At 42.8% G+C, this 19,777-nt stretch overlaps 3 protein-coding genes across 4 annotated transcripts; 1 reads left to right on the forward strand and 2 right to left on the reverse strand.

Annotated features, from left to right (window-relative positions):
• Positions 1-201: 201 nt before the first annotated feature.
• ada2a (adenosine deaminase 2a) lies at positions 202-5,840 on the forward strand. Of its 2 annotated transcripts, XM_076019186.1 has the most exons (10): positions 202-310; positions 803-1,116; positions 1,810-2,029; positions 2,652-2,865; positions 2,952-3,079; positions 3,356-3,446; positions 3,980-4,088; positions 4,768-4,925; positions 5,034-5,236; positions 5,317-5,840. In XM_076019186.1, exons 2-10 carry the CDS (start codon positions 813-815, stop codon positions 5,405-5,407), a joined length of 1,518 nt encoding a protein of 505 aa, XP_075875301.1. In that variant the 5' UTR covers positions 202-310; positions 803-812; the 3' UTR covers positions 5,408-5,840. The 2 variants fall into 2 exon arrangements, with proteins under 2 accessions (XP_075875301.1, XP_075875300.1); XM_076019185.1 differs by lacking the exon at positions 202-310 and having other exon boundaries at positions 339-1,116.
• On the reverse strand, positions 5,470-9,502 carry ribc2 (RIB43A domain with coiled-coils 2). The gene is made up of 7 exons (XM_076019188.1): positions 9,207-9,502; positions 8,668-8,749; positions 7,579-7,875; positions 7,374-7,492; positions 6,315-6,476; positions 6,043-6,209; positions 5,470-5,960 (listed from the first exon to the last, which is right to left on the reverse strand). The coding sequence occupies exons 1-7, from the start codon at positions 9,321-9,323 to the stop codon at positions 5,891-5,893; spliced, it is 1,014 nt and encodes a 337-aa protein (XP_075875303.1). The 5' UTR covers positions 9,324-9,502; the 3' UTR covers positions 5,470-5,890.
• Positions 9,503-10,235: 733 nt separating this feature from the next.
• LOC142883883 (putative polypeptide N-acetylgalactosaminyltransferase 8) lies at positions 10,236-19,101 on the reverse strand. Its single transcript, XM_076019189.1, has 11 exons — positions 18,841-19,101; positions 14,866-15,193; positions 14,523-14,689; positions 13,291-13,477; positions 12,686-12,883; positions 12,488-12,602; positions 11,641-11,826; positions 11,338-11,475; positions 10,907-10,999; positions 10,623-10,793; positions 10,236-10,516 (listed from the first exon to the last, which is right to left on the reverse strand). The coding sequence occupies exons 1-11, from the start codon at positions 19,016-19,018 to the stop codon at positions 10,397-10,399; spliced, it is 1,881 nt and encodes a 626-aa protein (XP_075875304.1). The 5' UTR covers positions 19,019-19,101; the 3' UTR covers positions 10,236-10,396.
• Positions 19,102-19,777: the final 676 nt, after the last annotated feature.

Below are 19,777 nucleotides of genomic sequence, written 5' to 3' on the forward strand. Positions count from 1 at the left end.
ATATAATAATAATAATAATAATAATAATAATAATAATAATAATAATAATAATAATAATAAATAAAACAAAGTGTTTGTCTTGTCCCTACAAACAACACGAAACCACCGCCCTCCAACTAGGTGGATTTTCAGTCGGTGCATGATTTCAGTTCTTGTTTACCCTACTAAGTTCAACCAATCACACGTGGCTTCGAGCTGCCCCCGTGAATCAAAACAGTTGGGGGTGGGGAGGGGGGACTTTCACAGCCCGATTCACTCTCTGTCCATATTCACACACGGATTTTGACTTGTTTCCTCGACATTTCTATCAGTAAGTTCTCTCTGCATATGTAGATAGATCTATCCGTAGCTTAAACGGTATCTCCGTGTTGAGGTTTTTAGGCACAATATCTATTGATGAGACTGTCCCCGGTTATACCGGAAATAGCTAAGCTAACCAAATTCGTTGTGCACTAACGTCGTCTTAACGCACGGATAACATGCACCGACTCTCTGGTCCGTCTTTTTCGGTGAGGACACTCAGTTACGAGCATTGCCAACACATTACAAAATGAATCTTTGCACCCGTTTCATTTTTTACTTCATAAATAGCGTCTTATTTATAGTTATTAACCTTTACTTTTGGCTTCAATCACGTCGCGCAGTTAACGTCTGGACATGTAAAGACGACACGACTGCCGACAAACAGACACTTTTTCATGTTATAATTTATTCATACATTTCAGTGTACAGTGACTGCTTTCGGTTCCTGAAACGGTGGGAATAACTACCGTTTACAGCTTTTGTTTACTGTCACCGCCAGCTGGGGCGACATGGAAGCGTCCCTGCGGCGCCCCCTTGTGGCCGTCGCCGTTGCGCTCCTGTGCTGTCGCTGCGGCGTCCTGTCCTTCCCGGACCCCAGAGAGCGAGAGGCCCTCATCGAGCTGGAGACCTCCATGCAGGTCGGCGGCCAGGTGGTGCTGACGGATGCCGAGAAGCGGCTGGACGCCGTCCTGCTCAAGATGAAGCAGCGGGAGCTGATGAAAGAGGAGTTCCCTCCTGCCATGCACTTCTTCAAGGCCAGGCCCCTCATCGAGGCCAGTCCCATCTTCACTCTGCTTCAGAAGATGCCCAAAGGTGCGTTCAGTTCAGTTCAGTCCTACGCATGACATAACGTTACAATCCATTTTTATTTAAAGTGCAAAGTAAGTTCTTCAGTGCCTGGCTGCAAATAAATTACGCCTAGTGGCTTTTCACATCACTAAGTAATCACAGCCAGGGAGGGAGAATGAAGCCTGAACTAAAGCACTGTCTGCACCAGAGATTGTTTTATCGGTGGACATAAACTAGCTAACCAGCAGCTTTGTTTGTCCCTTACGTCTAATTTAGGTCTCAGCACACGCAGCTTTTTCTCTTCCTCTCTTTTCTTCTTCACCCCAAAACATGTCCAGTCACGTCGGTGCACGTGATGCTAGTACCGGCCATGTTATCAGCATGGCTATCTCAACCTTTTTATTAGGTGATATTAGAATGTTGGATTTCATGATACAGCTAGACATAAAATGTTCAGCCATATCTTTTTTTTTTTTTTTTTAAGACTGATCATTAGTGTTTGTAAAGCTCAAACCTTTTCTTCTTCTTCTTCTTCTTCTTCTTCTTCTTCTTCTTCTTCTTCTTCTTCTTCTTCTTCTTCTTCAGACATTTACTGATAAGATCAACACTAATAACTAGCTAGTCACTTCTTCTTAAATATCACCAATAAGCTTTCCCTCACATTTAAAATAGAGAACAGTTTTATTATTCTTTTATTGTCTTAATGCCACAATCCAGGCGCAGCCCTCCATGTCCACGACCTCTCCATGGGTGGCGTGGACTGGCTGGTGAAGAACGTCACCTATCGTCCAAACTGCTACATGTGCGTCACTGACAAGAGCTCCCTCAGGTTCACCTTCTCATCCCAGTGGCCCAAGACTCTGCCACACTGCTCAGTTTGGAGCCTGCTGGAGCAACTGAGGGCCAAGACGGTCAATGTCACCGAACTGGACAACAGGTGACTGACTCTCTCTGCTGCTTTGGCCTCGATGTCCTCCACACGTCCTCATCTCAGACGGGCACCTTGCAGAACCCTTTATTACATCTTTGTATGTCAATTACGTAAAGCTCCAAAGGGGAAAAAAAAAAATCCCTGTTTACAACATACATTATATTTGTTGTGACATTGATGTGTTTAGAAATGATGTTTGCTTGGCTGCTACTGTATTTGGAGCAAGGCTTTAACAATATCATTTGTTTTACATTGTACTTAAAATGCTAAAGTGGTGTAATTACTCATTTATGCTTTATGTTATATACTTTCTTAGGACTCAAAGGGGCCAAGATAAGAGCAGGTTTATAACATAGAATCTACTAATGTATTCTATTCTGACATCATCTCTTATATCCATGGACTACAGAAATCTCTTAAGTATGCGGTTTTCATTTGAATGAAGCCGCTAGTTCAGAAAGTTCACACGAGAATGCAGAGAGATCAATGACTTCAATAGTAAACACACTTAATGTTTTTTTTCTTTGTTGCGAGACACTCTGAGCTGCTTTTTGTATTTAAAAAAGTGCGATACAAATAAAAAGAAAAGTTGGAGTTGAATCTAATCTCAGGTGTCACTCTCCCACAGCATCATGGGTAACCTGACCGTCTTCACCGACGACGACCCTGAACGGGTGTATCCCAGTCAGGATGCGATATGGGGAGATTTCGAGCAGGCCTTCCAGGCCCTTTGGGGCCTGGTCACCTACGCTCCCGTGTTCAGAGAGTACTACTACCGAGGACTGCAGGAGTTCTACTCAGACAACGTCATGTACCTGGAACTGCGGGCTTTGCTCCCGGAGGTGCGTCCAAGGCCACATACAGAGACACAGTGTTCGCTCATTGGTCAGATTTGCTGTGACTAAGACTTGTTGTGTTTGCCGCTCAGCTGTATGAGTTGGATGGCAGCACCCACGACAGGGTCTGGACTCTGAAGACCTACCAGGATGTCACCCGCCAGTTCAAAGACGAGCACCCGGACTTTTTCGGTGCCAGAATGATCTTCTCGGTCCACAGGTGGCTGCTGCATTTCACTCGAGTTGCTCTTTTACACCAGCTGAGTCGTCGATTAATTGCCATTGCCCCTCTGGAATAGGGGTGTTGAACATGCGGCCCGGGGGCCGAATCAGGCCTGCGAACATGTTTTTTTCTGGCCCGCAAGATGATTTCGCGAAGTTTAAAAAACAAGCTGCAATTTTTTTTAAGTGAAGATTTTCCTCTATTGGCCCGTGAACTGATATGAGTTTGACACCCCTGCTCTGTAAGAAGCTAATATGTTCCTGTCTGTTTCAGGGGGGTGAATACCTCCACAATGACTGAAGTGGTGGAGAGGGCCATGAAGTTACAGAGAGACTTCCCAGAGATCATGGCAGGTTTCGACATGGTGAGACACACTGGCTGCTTCTACCAACATTTGATTGTATCACAAAACTGATTTCCTTTCTTCGATAATTTGCTTTTGCTAAATATTGAATTAGCAAAAGCAAATTGCTAATTCGCTTTTACTATTGAATAATTCAATACATTAACAAAAGGTAATTATTGAATATTGAATCTTAATATTGAATTCAAATTCAATATTTATTCCATCAGAGCGGGATGAATATTTTTAGTGATCAGATAACCATGGTTATGGTTTCCTGTTGTGTCAATAACACCTGACCTGCACCTACCTGGCCAACACTCATGAGTACTTTGGAAAAACTACTTGTCCGATCAACGTGCTTTGACTGAACTCATTGTTGCACAATTGCATTTGAACACCCGGGGAAATTGGAAAGTACGCCTCCCTTTGTTGTTCGTGCGTATGTTTTAGCCGCAACCTAAAGTTGTTGTTTTTTTTTAAAATCTCCTTACCATCATGACAGTAGTGCAGCTCGATTCCATTCGATCCAGATGTTGACTATGTCTGTGCAGGTGGGCCGTGAGGACAGTGGCAAACCCTTGTGGTACTTCCGGGAAGTCTTATCGCTGCCAGCTGAGGGAGATGAGCCGCTTCCTTTCTTTTTCCACGCCGGGGAAACTGGTGAGCCCGTTGAGTGGCTGATGAGCAGTTCATCAGCGTGCGTCAAAGACTTTATGTCTCAGAGTTCAAATTCCAGGACCCACTTTCGGTCGCTAGTTGTGCAGAGGTTGGAAGTAACAAAGTGCAAATACTTTGTTACTGTGCTTAAGTAGGTTTTTCAGGTATCTGTACTTTGTAGTTTTACTCCTTGCATTGGAAAAACCTGTTAGTGTTTAAAGTTTACATAAACTCTGTTGATTCATTAATTACCATAGTTGTTATTTGAAGTAGAGCTATTTTAACTACGCTGTTGTGTAGTTATATATAAACCTGGATCATATTTTCGAGTATCTCGGCTAATCAATGTATTGTCTCAATAATTGCAATAAAGATTTTTACTTTTTACATAGGTTCGTTTTAGTACCTGTAATTTGTGTACTTAAGTTTTATTTGAGTAAAGCAGTCGAATCAGTACTTTCAGAGTATGTTTTTGTACACAAGTATCCATACTTTTACCTATGTGCAAATGTGAATATGTTTTGTCAGGGATTCATTTTCTTAACTTGATTGTAAAACAAAAAATAATTCTGAGAAAATGTATCAAACGTTCATAGCTAAAGCGGGGATTGGAAGATATTTGTGTGAACATGCTGTGGTTAAAACATCTACTTATTTCCACTTCTCTTCTGACCACCTGAAGACCAGGAAGGCACAGACGTGGACCAGAACATGCTGGACGCACTGCTCTTGAACACGTCTCGAATCGGCCACGGCTTCGCTCTCACGCGCCACCCGGTGGCCAAACTCCTCTCGAGGAAGAGGGGTGTGGCGATCGAGGTGTGCCCCATCTCGAACCAGGTGCACCTTCGCCCTCTCAACCTTGCGTTAAGCCGTCATGGAAACACACGTTTGCTTGGAACGACGCGAGTTCTCTTAAGAATCCGAGATGTTCCCGTCTTCCTTCAGGTGACGATGCTCGTCAAAGACCTGCGGAACCACCCGGCCGCTGCGCTGATGTCCGAGGGCCACCCGCTGGTCATCAGCTCCGACGACCCCGCCATGTTCGGGTCCTCCGGGCTGTCTTACGACTTCTACCAGGCGTTTGTCGGCTTAGGTGGGCTGAAGGCCAACTTGGGGACTCTGAAGGAGTTGGCCATGAACTCCATCAGGTGAGCTTCAGCAGAGGCGACGTCGTCGGGGGCGATGGTTCTAACACGCCCCCTCCTAACATCTCCCTGTGTGTTTCCAGGTTCAGCTCTCTGACCCTGAAGCAGCAGCAGGACGCCTTGGCGCTGTGGCAAAAACGATGGGAGAAGTTCGTCTCGGAAAATGCCCCGTAACGGTGGCAGTTTTATTGCTGGGGCGACGCCTGAATGTTTTTTTTTACGGCTTTTTAGGGAATACAGCCTTTTTATCTTCAGACAATGGTAAAGGGGACGGTAAAGCTGTGAAAAAAAAAAAAAAAGAGTTGCTTTGTCGCTTCATGGTCAGCGGGCCTAAACTCTTAAAACTGCTTGGAAACGCAATTGGAAATCTTTTGCACACGGCCAACGGAGCCAGAGAGTGTTTTTGTGGTTTTGTGTGGTTTGTTTGTGTTTTGTGAGGGCAAAATGTTGTTTGTCTTTTGGATGTAAAATCAGGGAAACCTTAAAGAAAAAAACTAAATCACATCTGATTTTAGACATTTTTTAAGTGTTGAAAGAGTTGATATTTTTTAATATTTTGAAACGTGCTAAACTTGAAAATCGCCCTATTAAAACACAATTCATCGCAGATCTGCTTCACGTGTCGCGTGTTCACTGGGCTCAGCAACGCGTCCTCCGTCATCTGCTGCAGGTGTTGAAGAAGGAGAAGAAGGTGTCGTCGATCTGTCCCCTCTTGATGTCCGGCATCCTTGGAGACACGAGAAGAGGGACGTTACGGTTTTTCTGCCGTTAGCTGTTCAGCGGAGACGCTCTGGGGCGACGCTACTCACTGCTCCTTCTGTATCTGGGCGAGCTGGGCGTTGGTGCTGTCCAGCTGCTGCCTCAGCGTCTTGTTCATTCTGCCCTGCTTCCTCTCCAGCAGCAGCGCCGTGCGACCCAGATTTATCTGGTCGAGGTCGGCCCTCTCCTTCTCCCGCTGCCTCTCTAGCTCCATCCTCTGGACGGTGCCCGGAGAACAAGACGAGGCAGAATGAAGAGCGGCTTCCGCTTGATCGGACGGCCTCTGTCGTTTTTTTTTTTTTTTTTTTTTTTTTTTTTTTACCTTTCTCTCCTCCGCCTGACATTTCCGGAACTCGATGACCTGCTGCTGGGTCTCTGGAGGGGGTTTCCAGTCGGACTTGGCGGTCAGACCTGGCACCCCCACCACGCTGGGCCGGGGTTCTTCGCCGTCGTCCAGCTGTCCTCTCTGTCCCTTCTCCTCGGCCTTTGCACAGAGAAGACAGCCGCTGACACAAAGCACAGATACTGAACACACAGTTTTGTTTTGTTCGGCCCTTGTTCGTCAGATGAACTGCATCTGTTTCAATACTGAACTGTCGCTCATCCACCTCGACAAACTCCAAAAGAAATTGTACTCACACTCAAAGGTCCGGTGTGTAAAATTTGGCCCCAGGAAAGTTAAGGACGACGCAGGACACCAAAAAGTAGACTGGTTGGCTTTTTACTAGCCCGTGTGGATCAGACAGACAGACAGAATCACATGACCTCATTGCCTAGATAGACACTTCCTGTCAGGACTGCCTGTCAGGTAACCCACACATGGAGCTTAGAGCTCCCTCTAGAGTAACTTAAATATCAGGACACTACATTTAAATTGGTAAAAAAAAAAAAGCTTAACATACTGCCCATAAATATCTTAATAAAAGTGTATACTTGCAGTACAATAAATTAATTTGGCTTTCCTACCCTTAGAATGGTTCTCATGTATAATATACATAGAGCAATAAGGGTCTTAGCTGGCGGTTAGCTGCCATCTTGCACCGCCATTTTTTTTAAAGAAGCCCACCTGACAGAGTTCTATATGAAACTCGTTGTCATGCGGGCTTCCTTAAAAATTTTACACACTGGACATTTAAATGCCATCTTGCTTTTCATAAAACAGGAAGCCGCCGCTGCTGCCGAACATTTTGGGGCCCAGCTGCTGCCAAAGACATGGATTTATCAGGAATGTTTGGCCATTTTCAAAATAAAAGAACAGCTGACACCCAAAGGTTTTGGATTGACAGCATGTTTTCACACACCCCCTTTCGACTTCACCTTCTATCTCGGTGTGTAAAAACACTTATTAGTTTGTTTCAATGCGCTCGCCTGGCTGACGTACCTTCAACTGATTGAAGTCTTTAGTAGCAACAGCCAGAGCTCTCCTGGTGTCCGTCATGGCCACGTGAAGCTGCATGAGCTTCCTGTCCATCGCGACTCTGTTCTGGTCATTCTGCTGCCCTGAGGAGGTGGGGAGGGTTTGAAGCTGTTGCGAGCATGTTGTGCGTGTTTGCGTTGCCTTCGGACAAGACTGCAGGTGGACTCACTTTCCAGCTTTTGTTTTTCCCTCTCCGCCGCCTTCTCGTTCTGCTGCTGGGTGAGCCACTCCCTGAGCTGCACCTTCTGCCTCTGCTGCCTCTCCATGTACTCCCGGTCGATGCCCACCAGGCCGGGGATGGACACCTCCGTCCCCCCATCGTCGTCTTGGCTATCGGCCCTGTTCTGGAGACGCTGCTGCTGCTGGTGCCAGTAGCCACAGGTGGCCCTCGCCACCTCTTGCCTGTCCCTCGCCTCCTTCCGCTCCAGGAGCCACGCCCTCCTGCTGTTTTGCTGCAGTTCAGATTCTGCAAGGAAAAACACGGCCCTTTGTCACGAATACAGGAAAATTAAGTACATAGTTTCGGTCTTAAATCAACTTCTTTTTCGGAATAGAGCTTTCAAAGGTTGTGTATTATGCAAAATTGACTTTACTAATGTTCTCTAACAATGATGTATCTCTATCCCAGGGGTGGGCAAACTTTTTGACTGGTGGGCTACAATGGGTTCTAAAATGTGTTGGAGGGGCCGGAGCAGATGGATGGAGTGTTTTGTTGAGCCACCTCATAGGAGAAAAAAATATATCATGGGATGTGTAGAAAACATGTGCTTTATTATCAAGCGTTACAACAAAATATGTTTTTGAAGCCTCATGGGATTTACCTTTACCTCTATTGAAATGACTCTTAAAACACTGAAAAAAAGAATGATATACAGCTATTTTATGACGTATTTACTGTTAATATAATTTCTTCAATTTTGGCAGGCCGGATGAAAAAACTCAACAGGTCGCATGTGGCCCCTGGCCCGCAGTTTGCCCATGTCTGGTCTATCCTGTCAACAAACAACCCAGAAATGAGTGGGCCAATTATTTCGATCTCTTCACTTTTTTTCAGAGGGTGCTTGCAAAAAAAAGAAGAAGCTGAAATCAACCCCTTAGGATGTCATAAAGTGATACCTGACCAACTAATATTAAAAAAAAAAATCTTTCTCATTCTGAGCATGTGGAAGGCCCATGATGGTGGATTTTGTTTCTTATAAAAAACAATCTGTATAAAAAAAATTAAAAAATAATACTGAAATACACATGTGAGACTCACCAAAGGCTTTCTTCTGTGCTTTCTGTGCCTCATCTTGCTCTTTCTTTTCTTTAATCTGCTTGTCCAGGGCCTCTTTGTCAACCTGCCAAATTAGTCAGATCACAGTCAGATCACAGTCGGAACAATTAGTCTTAAAATGGTAGATTAAGTTCCGACTAAGATTATGTACTATATATTTTCCCCTACAAGTAAAACAAATGTAAACATTTTCTCTGCATCTAGCACAACATTAAACAGACAGTTCATTGAAAGGGATATTAACAGCCCCCCCCCAAAAAAAACAAAAACAAAAAAACACCGAATGCTAAAATACCGTTCAAAATGTTGATTTACATTTTGTTTTGCTACGCAGAGGACACGAGGATCTCGGATATTGACGTTACTTGTCGGACTTGGCCAAACATTTTCTCGTTTTTTTTCTTATTGCCGATCCTGCAGCTCTGCGCGAGCCCTTAAATTTAAAAGAAAAAAAAAAAAAAAAAAAAAAAAAAATCGGTGACGCCGGTGGTCGATTGATCGACCTTCCTGCATCGACTCACCCCGATCGTCCTTTCTCTGTCGTCGAAAATCCGGTCTCGTCTGTCGTTCTCCACCCTTTGCTTCCTGCGGAGACAGGCCAAGGCGACCCGGTCCGACTGTAGTATGGTGTTGGGCATTGCTTCCCGTCCGAACACACACGGCCAACACGAAGACTTGCGCTCCAAACACAGCGGTAACCAAGACGACGACTGTCAACAGTTTCCGGCCTGCAGGAGTTCTGCTGAGGTCACCTGAGCGGCGTCGGTGGATTTCTGTCCCCGTGTTTTTGTGTTACCCCGCCGTGTTATTCCCAGAGGAAGACGGGAGAATTCCTTACCACTCGATTCACAAGCCGTCTCGGGACCGTTATATCTCAGAATCCGACTTTGAAGTTCCGGCTTTGATTCGATACTCCGCTTTCCGATTTACTGAACGCCGCTGGTCCCTTGGTCTTGTTCCGAACTCAACAAGAATGCAACCAGAGTGATTCAACTTGTTGAAAGGTGAAAAAAGCGATTGAAGTTTGAAAGCATTAAAATGTATTTTAATATCGAAAGTAACTTAAGGTAATTAAAATCGAAAATGCTAAATGTAATTTGAAACTAAAATTAATTAACAATTAACATTTTAATTCGAAAGTAATTTAAAGTACTAAAACCAATCCTAACCCAAACCCCAACCTTAAAATTTAAACATTAAAAAAAAAAAAAACTTAAACTTAAAACATACCCAGGGGCGTAGCCATCATGTCCTTTCCAGCAAATATGAACACATCAGGCTTCACTTTTATTTCTACAATTTATTAAGGGGCTTTGGTCCATTACTGTTTTTGTACATTTTGAACTGGATACAGTGGGTTGAGCAAATCTAATTTTCCATTAAAAAAAGCAAAAATATGTAAGAAATAAACATTCTCATTATTGATTCAGAGATAGCAAATCTCTAAACAAACAGCTGCCACAAAGGTTCAAAATGAATTTTTGTAATTCGTATTTGTAAAAAAAAGATTCAATTTACCTTTCATTTTTAAATTATATCTGTTACTTCACGTAACTATCCCGGAAAGATTATATTTGAATAACTGCAGGTCACAGTCAAGCTATGTTCACCTCCTTAATCAATTGACACACTCCCACCTAAAATGACTAAAACTAGGCAAGTGCACGACTTCTTGCTGTTGGCACCTACACACATGACTACATAAAAAACTCTAAAAGGGCCGAATAATGTTTTGAATCTCCCATCTTTGGCCGGAGCACGGCTGAACCAGAAGGACTTGGTTTCTGATCTCCAGACATCTTTTCGTCTGCCTGTTCTTCAATTCCTTGCCCTGGAGAAACGACAGGGCCACACGTCATCATGTAATAACCAGAGGAGTCGATCATTTCAGCGACATGACTCAATGTAGACCCACTTATTTCAAAGTTGAGTGGTACCTGAGTGAAGTCCCAGTAAATCCCCATGCCTTTCTGCGTGGCCTCTTTGCAGTTGTACAGGCCGGGCTCCGTTTCTGTGGTGCCGGCGTCAGCTAAACAGCGGTTGTCGTTGTATTTGTGGGACTTCATGCTACCGATGTAGAGCTCACCAGTGCCTCTGTAATAAGTGTACTACAGAATCAACATGAAAACACAGATTAGACATTGGAGGAAAAAAAGAAAATGAAATTCATATACTTTTTAAATTGTTAAACTTATTTACATATTGTATCAGTTACACATACTTGGGGTTGGTAATAGTGGCAAACAAAGGCGATGGGTGTGTGACCGGGCACTGGACCTTGATCCAAGCACCGGCCAGAGTCAAGATTCTTGAGCTGATTGCCGGGGAGATGAATAGGTTGTCATTGTACAGTAGTTTGTTGTAAAGTGAATCATTACAAAAAACCCTAAAACCAGCTAGTGTTACCTTGTTCCAAACAGACAATAATAATTATTGTAGGTCATATCTATATACTCGCCTGAATAATGATAATGACTACCTTGGTCACACATTTCTTACAATCTCTGATGCAGTTGGCTTTCAACAATGTGTAGGAGAACCTACACATAGCTTTTTGAAGCTGAAAACCTTGGACTCCTTTGCTGTCTGACTGTATTGTAACACACCCTGCAGTCAGACTGAAAGCGCTCTGAGGTGGAAAGGAAAACTCACTCCTCCATACGCAAGCAGGTTGTCCCAGGGATCCAGCTTGGGATAGACATTCTCCAGGTACCATTTGAAAGGTTTACACTTCAACCGCTCCCTCAGCTTTTTCCTCTCTGAAACGTCCCCGATGTCGATGCCATGGTTCTGCAATGGCAGGCAAGGGGCGAAGATTTGTGTTACATTGATAGGATATAAATATATGTATATGAATATGAATAAAATAATCATTAAAAACAAAACTAATCAGGATCAAATTCACTAAATGTCTAATATTAGAACGTTTTCAGTAGATTCTCAGACAGCAGCCACCTCAAAAGGCAGGTTCCACGCCAGGTTGACATTGTGTTTGTACTCGTCCATCCACACTTCAGCCACCCTCAGGGCGTTTCTCTTCATGGCCACGCTCAAGTCAGGCATGTAGGGCTTGTGGCCCCTCTCAATGTGGGCAATCTTTGAGCACGGAACCACCTCGACGCTGCCTCCACACGTCCAGACCTACGTGAGGAAACACAACTCTAATGTTGTTGCAGAGCAAAGTGCAAATTACAAAACATCACTGGAAATTGTTGATATTCCAGTCAAATGTAAAGGCAATTTAACCTCATGGGATTAAGGTAACAGGACTCTATTGGAGTCAAACATCTAAATTAAGTCAAACTCTTAAAAACAAAATAAAAAAATCATATTTTGAAATAATGAGTTATTCTTACGCTCAACCAGAGCTGAGTAGACTTTGTTTAGTCGTTGCATAAAATATTTTGTACATGAGAGGGAGTGTTATGTTTAAAAAAAAACATTCACCCAAAGTTTAGCCAGTAGGTTGTTAAACAAATAAAAAGTATTTAATGAAGGGTGACTAAATTACAATGGAAACACTGATGAGCTAAATTCATACACAGAGTCTGGTATTTAGACTGCTACAAGTAAATATGCTTGTAAGTCATCATTTGTTAGTTATGAGTAGATGAGGCAACAGCTTTACACAGAATAAATTAAAACAAAACAGATCCCAGTTGTGCAATCCCTGCTAATTACAGACAAAAAACTATGTAAAATTCCTCTAGACAGGATTTGACTCGCCAAGATATTAACGCTGCAATCCCTTCATCTATCATCCTTAACGGCAGAATCATTCTGGTGAGTTAAGCTTACTCACACGAATTCCCAGCTCCACATTTTCACCCCCGTACACTTTCATCCCCACGTCGAGGAGTCCGATTTCACCGAAAAACTTTCTGTCGGCGACCAGGATTCCCATGACAGAAGGACTCCTGAGGTGAGGGAAGATCACCGTTATCACTGCAATGTCATAAAAACCAATAAATAAATAGAAACAAACAAAGTCATGACCTACTTTCCTGGTAATGAGGGGTCTTGGAGTTTGTAATACTCGGGTGTAAAACTCTCGTACATGCACCATAAAGCCCAGTTGAAGGCGTGAGCTGCGGACTGGTACTTCACAACTTTGAGGTCGTCGAATTTGACTTTGTCAAAGACGGGGGACACCACCACGGTGCGGTCAGCTTTGATCTGCGTCAGCAGGGGTTCAGCCCTGCGGGTGGGAGAGAAGGAAAAATAGGCCTAATGACGCCACTGGACTGAGGGGCCTTTTCCCTATTTCTTTCTACATTAGTAGCACACAAGCCATGCATTTCTGTCATGAAAGTACAACTGCAAGATCTGAGCTGTGATCACCATACAACCTTTGCACAACACAGAGGCGGAACAGATAGCGGTCTCACTGACCAGCTGTCCCTGACAACAGCTGTTATTCTTTCACCCACTCTGTAAAGTAAAGAGCCGGTATGGGAGGAAAACAGCCTGGTAGAAAATTAAGCTGTTTCTTTGCACAGCTGTGGCGATTTATGGGTAGTAAAGGATAACAGTAACAATAAAATCTACAGGAATAAGCAGAAGACAACGAAGCACAGGGTGGTTCTGTCACATGCCCGTTCTCACCACATCTCGTGGACTTCGATGTGCGCGTCCAAGACGGCCACCACGTCGGCGGTGGCGGCACTCCACCCTGACACTCTGGCTTGAGCGAGGCCTCGCTGCTCATCGTGCCTCACTCGCTTGATGAGGAGAGCCGGGTTCCGCTGCTCCAGAAGCTTCACATGGGCGTCCAGGTCTCCCTTCAGGTCCTCTGAGGGAAGGAAGCAAGGGAGTGAGGGGATGGATTTCCATTCAGTGGGAGAAGCAGGCCTGACAGATGACTTCAAATTGCTGTCTGACAATGAAAGAATAAACCTGGATAATCAAAACAGAATTGATTGAAGGTCCTGACAGTAATATTTGTCTTGATTTATGATATTTACATTGGTAAAAGCATAATATACTGTCCATAAAAACCTACAATAAAGGTTTATAGTTGCATTACAATAAAAGTCATGTGGATTCTTTCCCACAGAACGGTTCTCATATATATGAATGAATGAATGAATGGGGTTTGTTACTGTGTCCTGTTCAAACAGGACCTATCCTTCTCGGGACTACAAGACACCACAAAAACCGTACTAAATTATAACATTCACCTCCTGCCGATGACGCCACAATTCACTGCAGGCCAACACATAAACAAAGAACACCAGACCAGTTGTCTCACCTAAATATACTCTCCGTTCTCTTAGCCCAGGCTTTCTCCAAATACCTTATAATCAAATAACCATTTCAGTCTATCTGCATCAGTCATCCACACCAAATCAACACCTTTACACTTATCAAACAACTTCTGACAGAGCGCATGGAACAAAGGGCAATAAAACACAAAGTGCAACTCATTCTCAACATTGATGTTACAGACACAGAGTCTGAATATCTATATGCATATACATAGAACAAGGGTCTTGCTCCTAGCTAGATGCCATCTTGCGTCGCCATATTTTTAAGGGAGCCTGGTATGGAGAATCCAGCCCGCCTGACTGACAGCAAGTAGTCGTATTTAGGGTTACTGATCGCTCATAAACCAACGAAGAAGAAGGTGGACGAGGTATCCACGTTTGGGTACGCAGGCCACCGTGGCTCGCTGGGAAATTCAAGAGGGGTAGGGAGAGTGAAAGATGCTGTAATCTAAAATGTAACCACTTGGTGTCACTAATTATTCCTCAAAATCTCCAAATATGTCACATTTAACTTACCTAAACTTGAAACCTTTCAGCACCCAACCAACCACTACAATAAGAAGAACAAACCATTTGAACTGTTGTCGTCCACCATTATAATCTCCTTCAACAGGTTTTTGGGGGTGCGGCTGATGATGCTATGCAGGGCTCTTTTGATGACGGACAGAGCCTCGTTCAGGTAGATCAGCACAACTCCAACACTTGGCAGGTCCTTTGGGTATTTCTTCTCCAAACACCTATTCAGAAACGGAAGGAAGTGTGAGACCTGTTTGTGTCCCACCTTTACAATCTGTAAATTCATTTCCTTTCGTTGGGGGAAAATACTCCTTAAGATGAGCAAATAATCTAAAGCTGCAATTGACTGCCATCCTGGTATCATGTGACCTATTCAAGCTGGTAAAGAAGGATGTACCTCGGGTCTCTGGTGTCTGGAAGAGGTCGATCTAAAGGAAGGCGGTCGCTGAGAAACACATTATATCCATACTTCTGAAATAAAAACTCCGCTTCTCTCTGGTCGTTCTCCGACAGGTTATTTCCCCACTCCTTAAACAGGTAAGAGTTTGGAAACAGTTTCTTGGAAATTTTCTCTTGGGTCTTTTCCTCCTGTGGTTCTTTGTGCTCATGCTGCTTTTTGAACTCTGTTTCTCCATCCTCTGCAGTTTTTCTCTGCATGTCCCGATCATCCATGAGAAATTTGTGCATGGCATCCTGCCTCTCCCCAAAAACCTTGAGAATGGTGACTGTGCAGCGATGAGAAATAAAAATGGGCTTATTCCATCAATCATAACACTGTTTACAGACACACACACACACACACACACACACACACACACACACATACATACATACATACGCGCGCGCGCGCACACACACACACACACACACACACACACACACACACACACACGCACATATATATATATGTCAAGTTTATATGCTGTCGCACCCCCTAGGAATGTCGTAGATAGAAACCTGAGACAAGAACGTCGGGGAGGAGGGGCGGTCACGGGCGTGACACGAACTTCATTCGCTTAGTCGCGCTTGGTGTGTCCTGCAAACATTCGCCTTTTCGCGTCGCTTCTCCTTTTGCCCGGGGTGCAAGTACCTTCACACGTCACGCCGCAGCGTGGCTTTGTTTTTGAAGAAGAAGAAAAGAGAGGAAGAAAAAAAAAAAAAAAAAATCTGCGTGTGCTGAGACCAAAATTAGAGGTAAAGAACGAACATATTCGCCAGTTCGCGCATCTGTCATGACAATAGTTTTGTTGAAACTAAAAGCAAACACTATATTGCAGCAGCTGCATGTACTTGCCCAAGACAAATTTGAACTCGAGGGAGACAATAAGGTTTATCTCGTCTCATAGCCATTCATCTTTCACATTTCACAACACATCTTTATTTTATATCCACACGCTACAACAATCTCTGGTGTGGACAGTGTTCTAGTTTTTTTTTTTTTTTTTTCTTTCTTCTTTTGACACTTTAGTTCAGTCTTCATTACCCCTCCCTGGCTGTGATTTGACGATGTGAAAAGCGCTCACTTAGGGCTACTAAACACATAAAATAAATTATTTTTGTTTTGTTATTTTTTATGAAATTCAGAATTTGTAGTTCTGGACTGTCTTATTCAAGAACCGCCGGCAATTAATGAAGAGATGAGACACATGATGTCGGTGCCCGCAGATTGGTTTGTTTTTTGTTTCTTTTAAAAGGAAGAATAACATTGTGACGATGTTTCAAATAAAGCGAACAGCTGCACCAAATGAATTGCTTGCAGCTTTTGTTATAATAAATAGCCTAAAAGCAGCGGGCAACAACCAGCAACCCTTTTTTGTTTCAAAATAAAATTTTGGCGGAAAAACACGGTAAATTGCGTTACAAAATGACAGGCAGTAAAAGCAAAATACAAATAAAAAATAAATTAAAAAAAAATGAAAATAAGTTTGGCACATTTATTAAACGTCTCACTTATCCTTCATCGAGACAATGAATTCGCTTTTTAGTCACCGAGGAGAAATTTGTGAAATTCAGTGAGGATGTTCCTGGGGTCGTGTACTACCACCCTGAAGTGGAATACTGGAGTGACAATTGGGAATTCTCCAAATATTTACATCTGAAATCAAGAATAATAAACATAAAAAATTGCACATTTTTGGATGAGCTTTATTCTGAAACGCTCCATCAGAATTTCCTGAAATTCAGTGAGGGTGTTCCTGGAGTGGTTCCCTAGCACCCTGAAGTGGAATGATGGTGTGACAATTAGGAATTCTCCAATAATGTTCATCTGAAACCAAGTACAGAGAAAAGCGATTCGATCTCGTTTCCCCATTGAGGACAATGACTACCGTAATGCCTGGTGTACACGGAGCAAGCAAAAAGCGAGTGCCTGCTGGCTCGACCGCTTTTTTCGAACTGTCGGTTGGCTTGACCGCAGTGAGCCAACCATGCCAGCTTGACACCGGTTTCACTCAATCGTGCGTTGAAGCAGCCCTCGCCGCAATGTTAATCCCGACTTGCGTGCACCCAATGATGACCTACGTTGCTGTAAAGCTCTCGCTGCAAATTGTGCGTCAATGTCGGCCTGATCTGAACTGCCGGGAACTTGATTTACTTGTTTGACACGTGCATGATTCCGGAACACGCAGCGGCCATGGTTGGACTGAGGGTCGCCTGGCACCGATCGCTCTGCCAGCTCTCCTCGGAAGGAACCCCAGCGTGGTTGCGAACTGCTCTATTCACCTCGTTGATAGCTTTATTTTCCACACCTCTGTGCGCCCATGCTTTTGTGCCGATCGATATGAATTGTTGTTCGTCAAACCGCTTCAGTAATTGTTAACCAACATTGTCGCCAACGGAGCAACAAGTGCAGAGATGTAGGTACGCCCGTTTTAGACTTGACGTTTCGTACAACCGAACGTGAACGTCGGAAGGTTGCGTAAAACGGGTTTTGGTGCGTACGTACCCTTTTGTACACGAGACCCCTGAGGATTTCCTCAGCTCGGACCCTGATCCCAAACATTATAAACTTGTACACGAGATAAGACACCAAGTATCTGGCGCAGACAAGTGAGCATACAGCAGCAGACTGACCCGTTTCAGTTTCTAATTTAGTTTAATTTTTGCATTTCTTGCTATGACAGACCGTTTGATTTTTCTTAAAATGAAATCGGTTTTTGGTTGTTGTTTGCTAATAGATATCTTCTCAGTTGAATGGACACTGGAAAGGTTGCAGAGATAGAGCCATAAGAAAATGGCATGCAACGGATTTTTATTTATTTTCAATATTTATAAAAGCAGTGATTAGTGACAAAGTAGAAAACTGCCTGCAATGCAGCTTTAATGCAGTTTCGTTTTTGCACTTTTTTCTTTTGCTATTGAAAGGACAGATTTGATTTTTCCTTGAAGAAAATTGTTTTTTTTTGCTGTTCGCCTGTTAAAATATTTACACTTGAAATTATTGATAGAGCCATAAGAAAATAAGACTGATTTTATTTGATTATTTATTCAGTTATCTTAATGATTCATATTTAGGAAATGCCAAATAGCAACGTTGTATAGGCTATGGTAGGTCCAGATTAAATATGTGCAATAATTTCAATAAGGCAGATAATGCAGAAGAAGAAGAAGAAGAAGAAGAAGAAGAAGAAGAAGAAGAAGAAGAAGGTACGTTTTTAATAAACGTTGAACATTTTTCCCCTTAATTTGGGCCTCTGTGCATTTGAGTTTGACACCCCTGACCTACAGGAAACGTTTGATCTCTGTCATTGCCAACCAGGGTTAAATTATTATTCTTTTTTTTTTATTAGTAGTATTGAGGTGAACTTTTGCTATTGATCAAATGCTTATTTTCTGCTCCATTATACAAATAAATTATTTACAAATCATACAATGTCATTTACAGGATATATATATATATATATTTTACATTCTGTCTCACAGTTGTAGTGTGCCTATGACGAATACGAATATTGGACCTCGTATTTTTAAGTGGGACAACTTGCAGAATCGGAGGCTGTCAAATTGTGTGTGTGTGTGTGTGTGTGTGTGTGTGTGTGTGTGTGTGTGTGTGTGTGAGACGAACTATCATAAATTATGCAATTTAGTGTTTTAATTTAAAATTAATTTCTATTTTGTAATAGCAGTCCTCTAATAAACAACCAGTTTATTAGATTGGTCAAATTTTCTAGCCTCTTTTACATGTGGTGCAATAATACAAAATTGTATTCCCTTAACTTGCTGTTCCAATGCTCCAACTAAATAATTTAAAGGGAACCATATTCTTTTCACATCCAGATTCTAGATTTGTTTGTAGTAATTATGGAGTTCTGTTAGCCTCGTTCCAATCCTCCTATAAATAGACACACCTCTGAACTCCAGCCTATGAACTCACAGATGCTGCTGATGTTCGCCTCCAGGTCGGAAAACCCCCTGGCCATCCTTTGACTTTCCAGGTGCTGGTGGGTCGCTGCTGTCACTTCGAAGCTTTCCTTCAGAAACAAGGCCAGGAACATGACGAGGCCGACGGCCACAAAGGCGAACAGCGGCCGCTTCAGGCGCGCAGGTCTCATTCCGACAGGTGAGCTGCAGGGAGAAGACTGAAAGTCCAGCACGAAGACACCCGCACACTGCGTGCCAGCTCCACTAGACAAGACAACTGGTCACATGATCGTGTGACGCAGCGAATAAAAGCTAGCTGAGCAAGCATATCAATGGCCCGGGAATTATCGATAGACGGGCCCACTTCATGTGCGGTGTGGGATGAAAAAAACAGCAGTTGATGGTGTTTTGGACAATAATCATATAATAAACATTAACCTGAACCCTTAAGTAGCCTCGAGTAAATTAAAAAAAAAAACCCTGATATATAGTCACTACTTCACGACAAATAATACTTAGATAAATAAATAGTTGTGTTATATATATATATATATGTATATATATATATATATGTATATATATATATATATATATATATATATATATATATATATATACACATATATATATATATATATGTATATATATATATATATATGCGACCCTATAGAAAGAAAGTTTTCGTGAAAAAATTATTTCAGAACATAGCAAAATTGTACAAACCTCTGCCATTGTTTTGAAACTGTTTGTAGCTTGCATGAGCTGCAAAAAAAAGCCCCAATGTGAACCGTGACACAATTTGAGCCTGTTGCCCGTGTACCGAGGTCTTTGCTGGTGTAACAGAGTTAAAAAAAGAAAAAAAAGAAAAGAAACAAAGAAAATGATTAAATTCATTTAATCATATGTGGGGATTTTATTTCAATGTTATTTTATTTTATTATTATTTTATT

Source organism: Nelusetta ayraudi, unplaced genomic scaffold, assembly GCF_046127955.1.
Source record: "Nelusetta ayraudi isolate G7.1 ecotype Tasmania unplaced genomic scaffold, CSIRO-AGI_Nayr_v1 ptg000009l, whole genome shotgun sequence".
In the NCBI taxonomy this organism is placed as follows: domain Eukaryota; kingdom Metazoa; phylum Chordata; class Actinopteri; order Tetraodontiformes; family Monacanthidae; genus Nelusetta; species Nelusetta ayraudi.

Coding starts and splice junctions, on each gene's coding strand:
- ada2a (XM_076019186.1), top strand. CDS start 813: ATGGAAGCGTCCCTGCGGCGCCCCCTTGTGGCCGTCGCCGTTGCGCTC. Junction 1,117..1,809: donor GCTTCAGAAGATGCCCAAAG/GTGCGTTCAGTT, acceptor GCCACAATCCAG/GCGCAGCCCTCCATGTCCAC. Junction 3,080..3,355: donor ATGATCTTCTCGGTCCACAG/GTGGCTGCTGCA, acceptor TGTCTGTTTCAG/GGGGGTGAATACCTCCACAA.
- ribc2 (XM_076019188.1), bottom strand. CDS start 9,323: ATGCCCAACACCATACTACAGTCGGACCGGGTCGCCTTGGCCTGTCTC. Junction 7,876..8,667: donor AGCACAGAAGAAAGCCTTTG/GTGAGTCTCACA, acceptor TTTTCCTTGCAG/AATCTGAACTGCAGCAAAAC. Junction 6,477..7,373: donor AAGACTTCAATCAGTTGAAG/GTACGTCAGCCA, acceptor CTCTGTGCAAAG/GCCGAGGAGAAGGGACAGAG.
- LOC142883883 (XM_076019189.1), bottom strand. CDS start 19,018: ATGAGACCTGCGCGCCTGAAGCGGCCGCTGTTCGCCTTTGTGGCCGTC. Junction 15,194..18,840: donor GGCGAACATCAGCAGCATCT/GTGAGTTCATAG, acceptor ATCGCTGCACAG/TCACCATTCTCAAGGTTTTT. Junction 10,517..10,622: donor TTTACTGGGACTTCACTCAG/GTACCACTCAAC, acceptor TCGTTTCTCCAG/GGCAAGGAATTGAAGAACAG.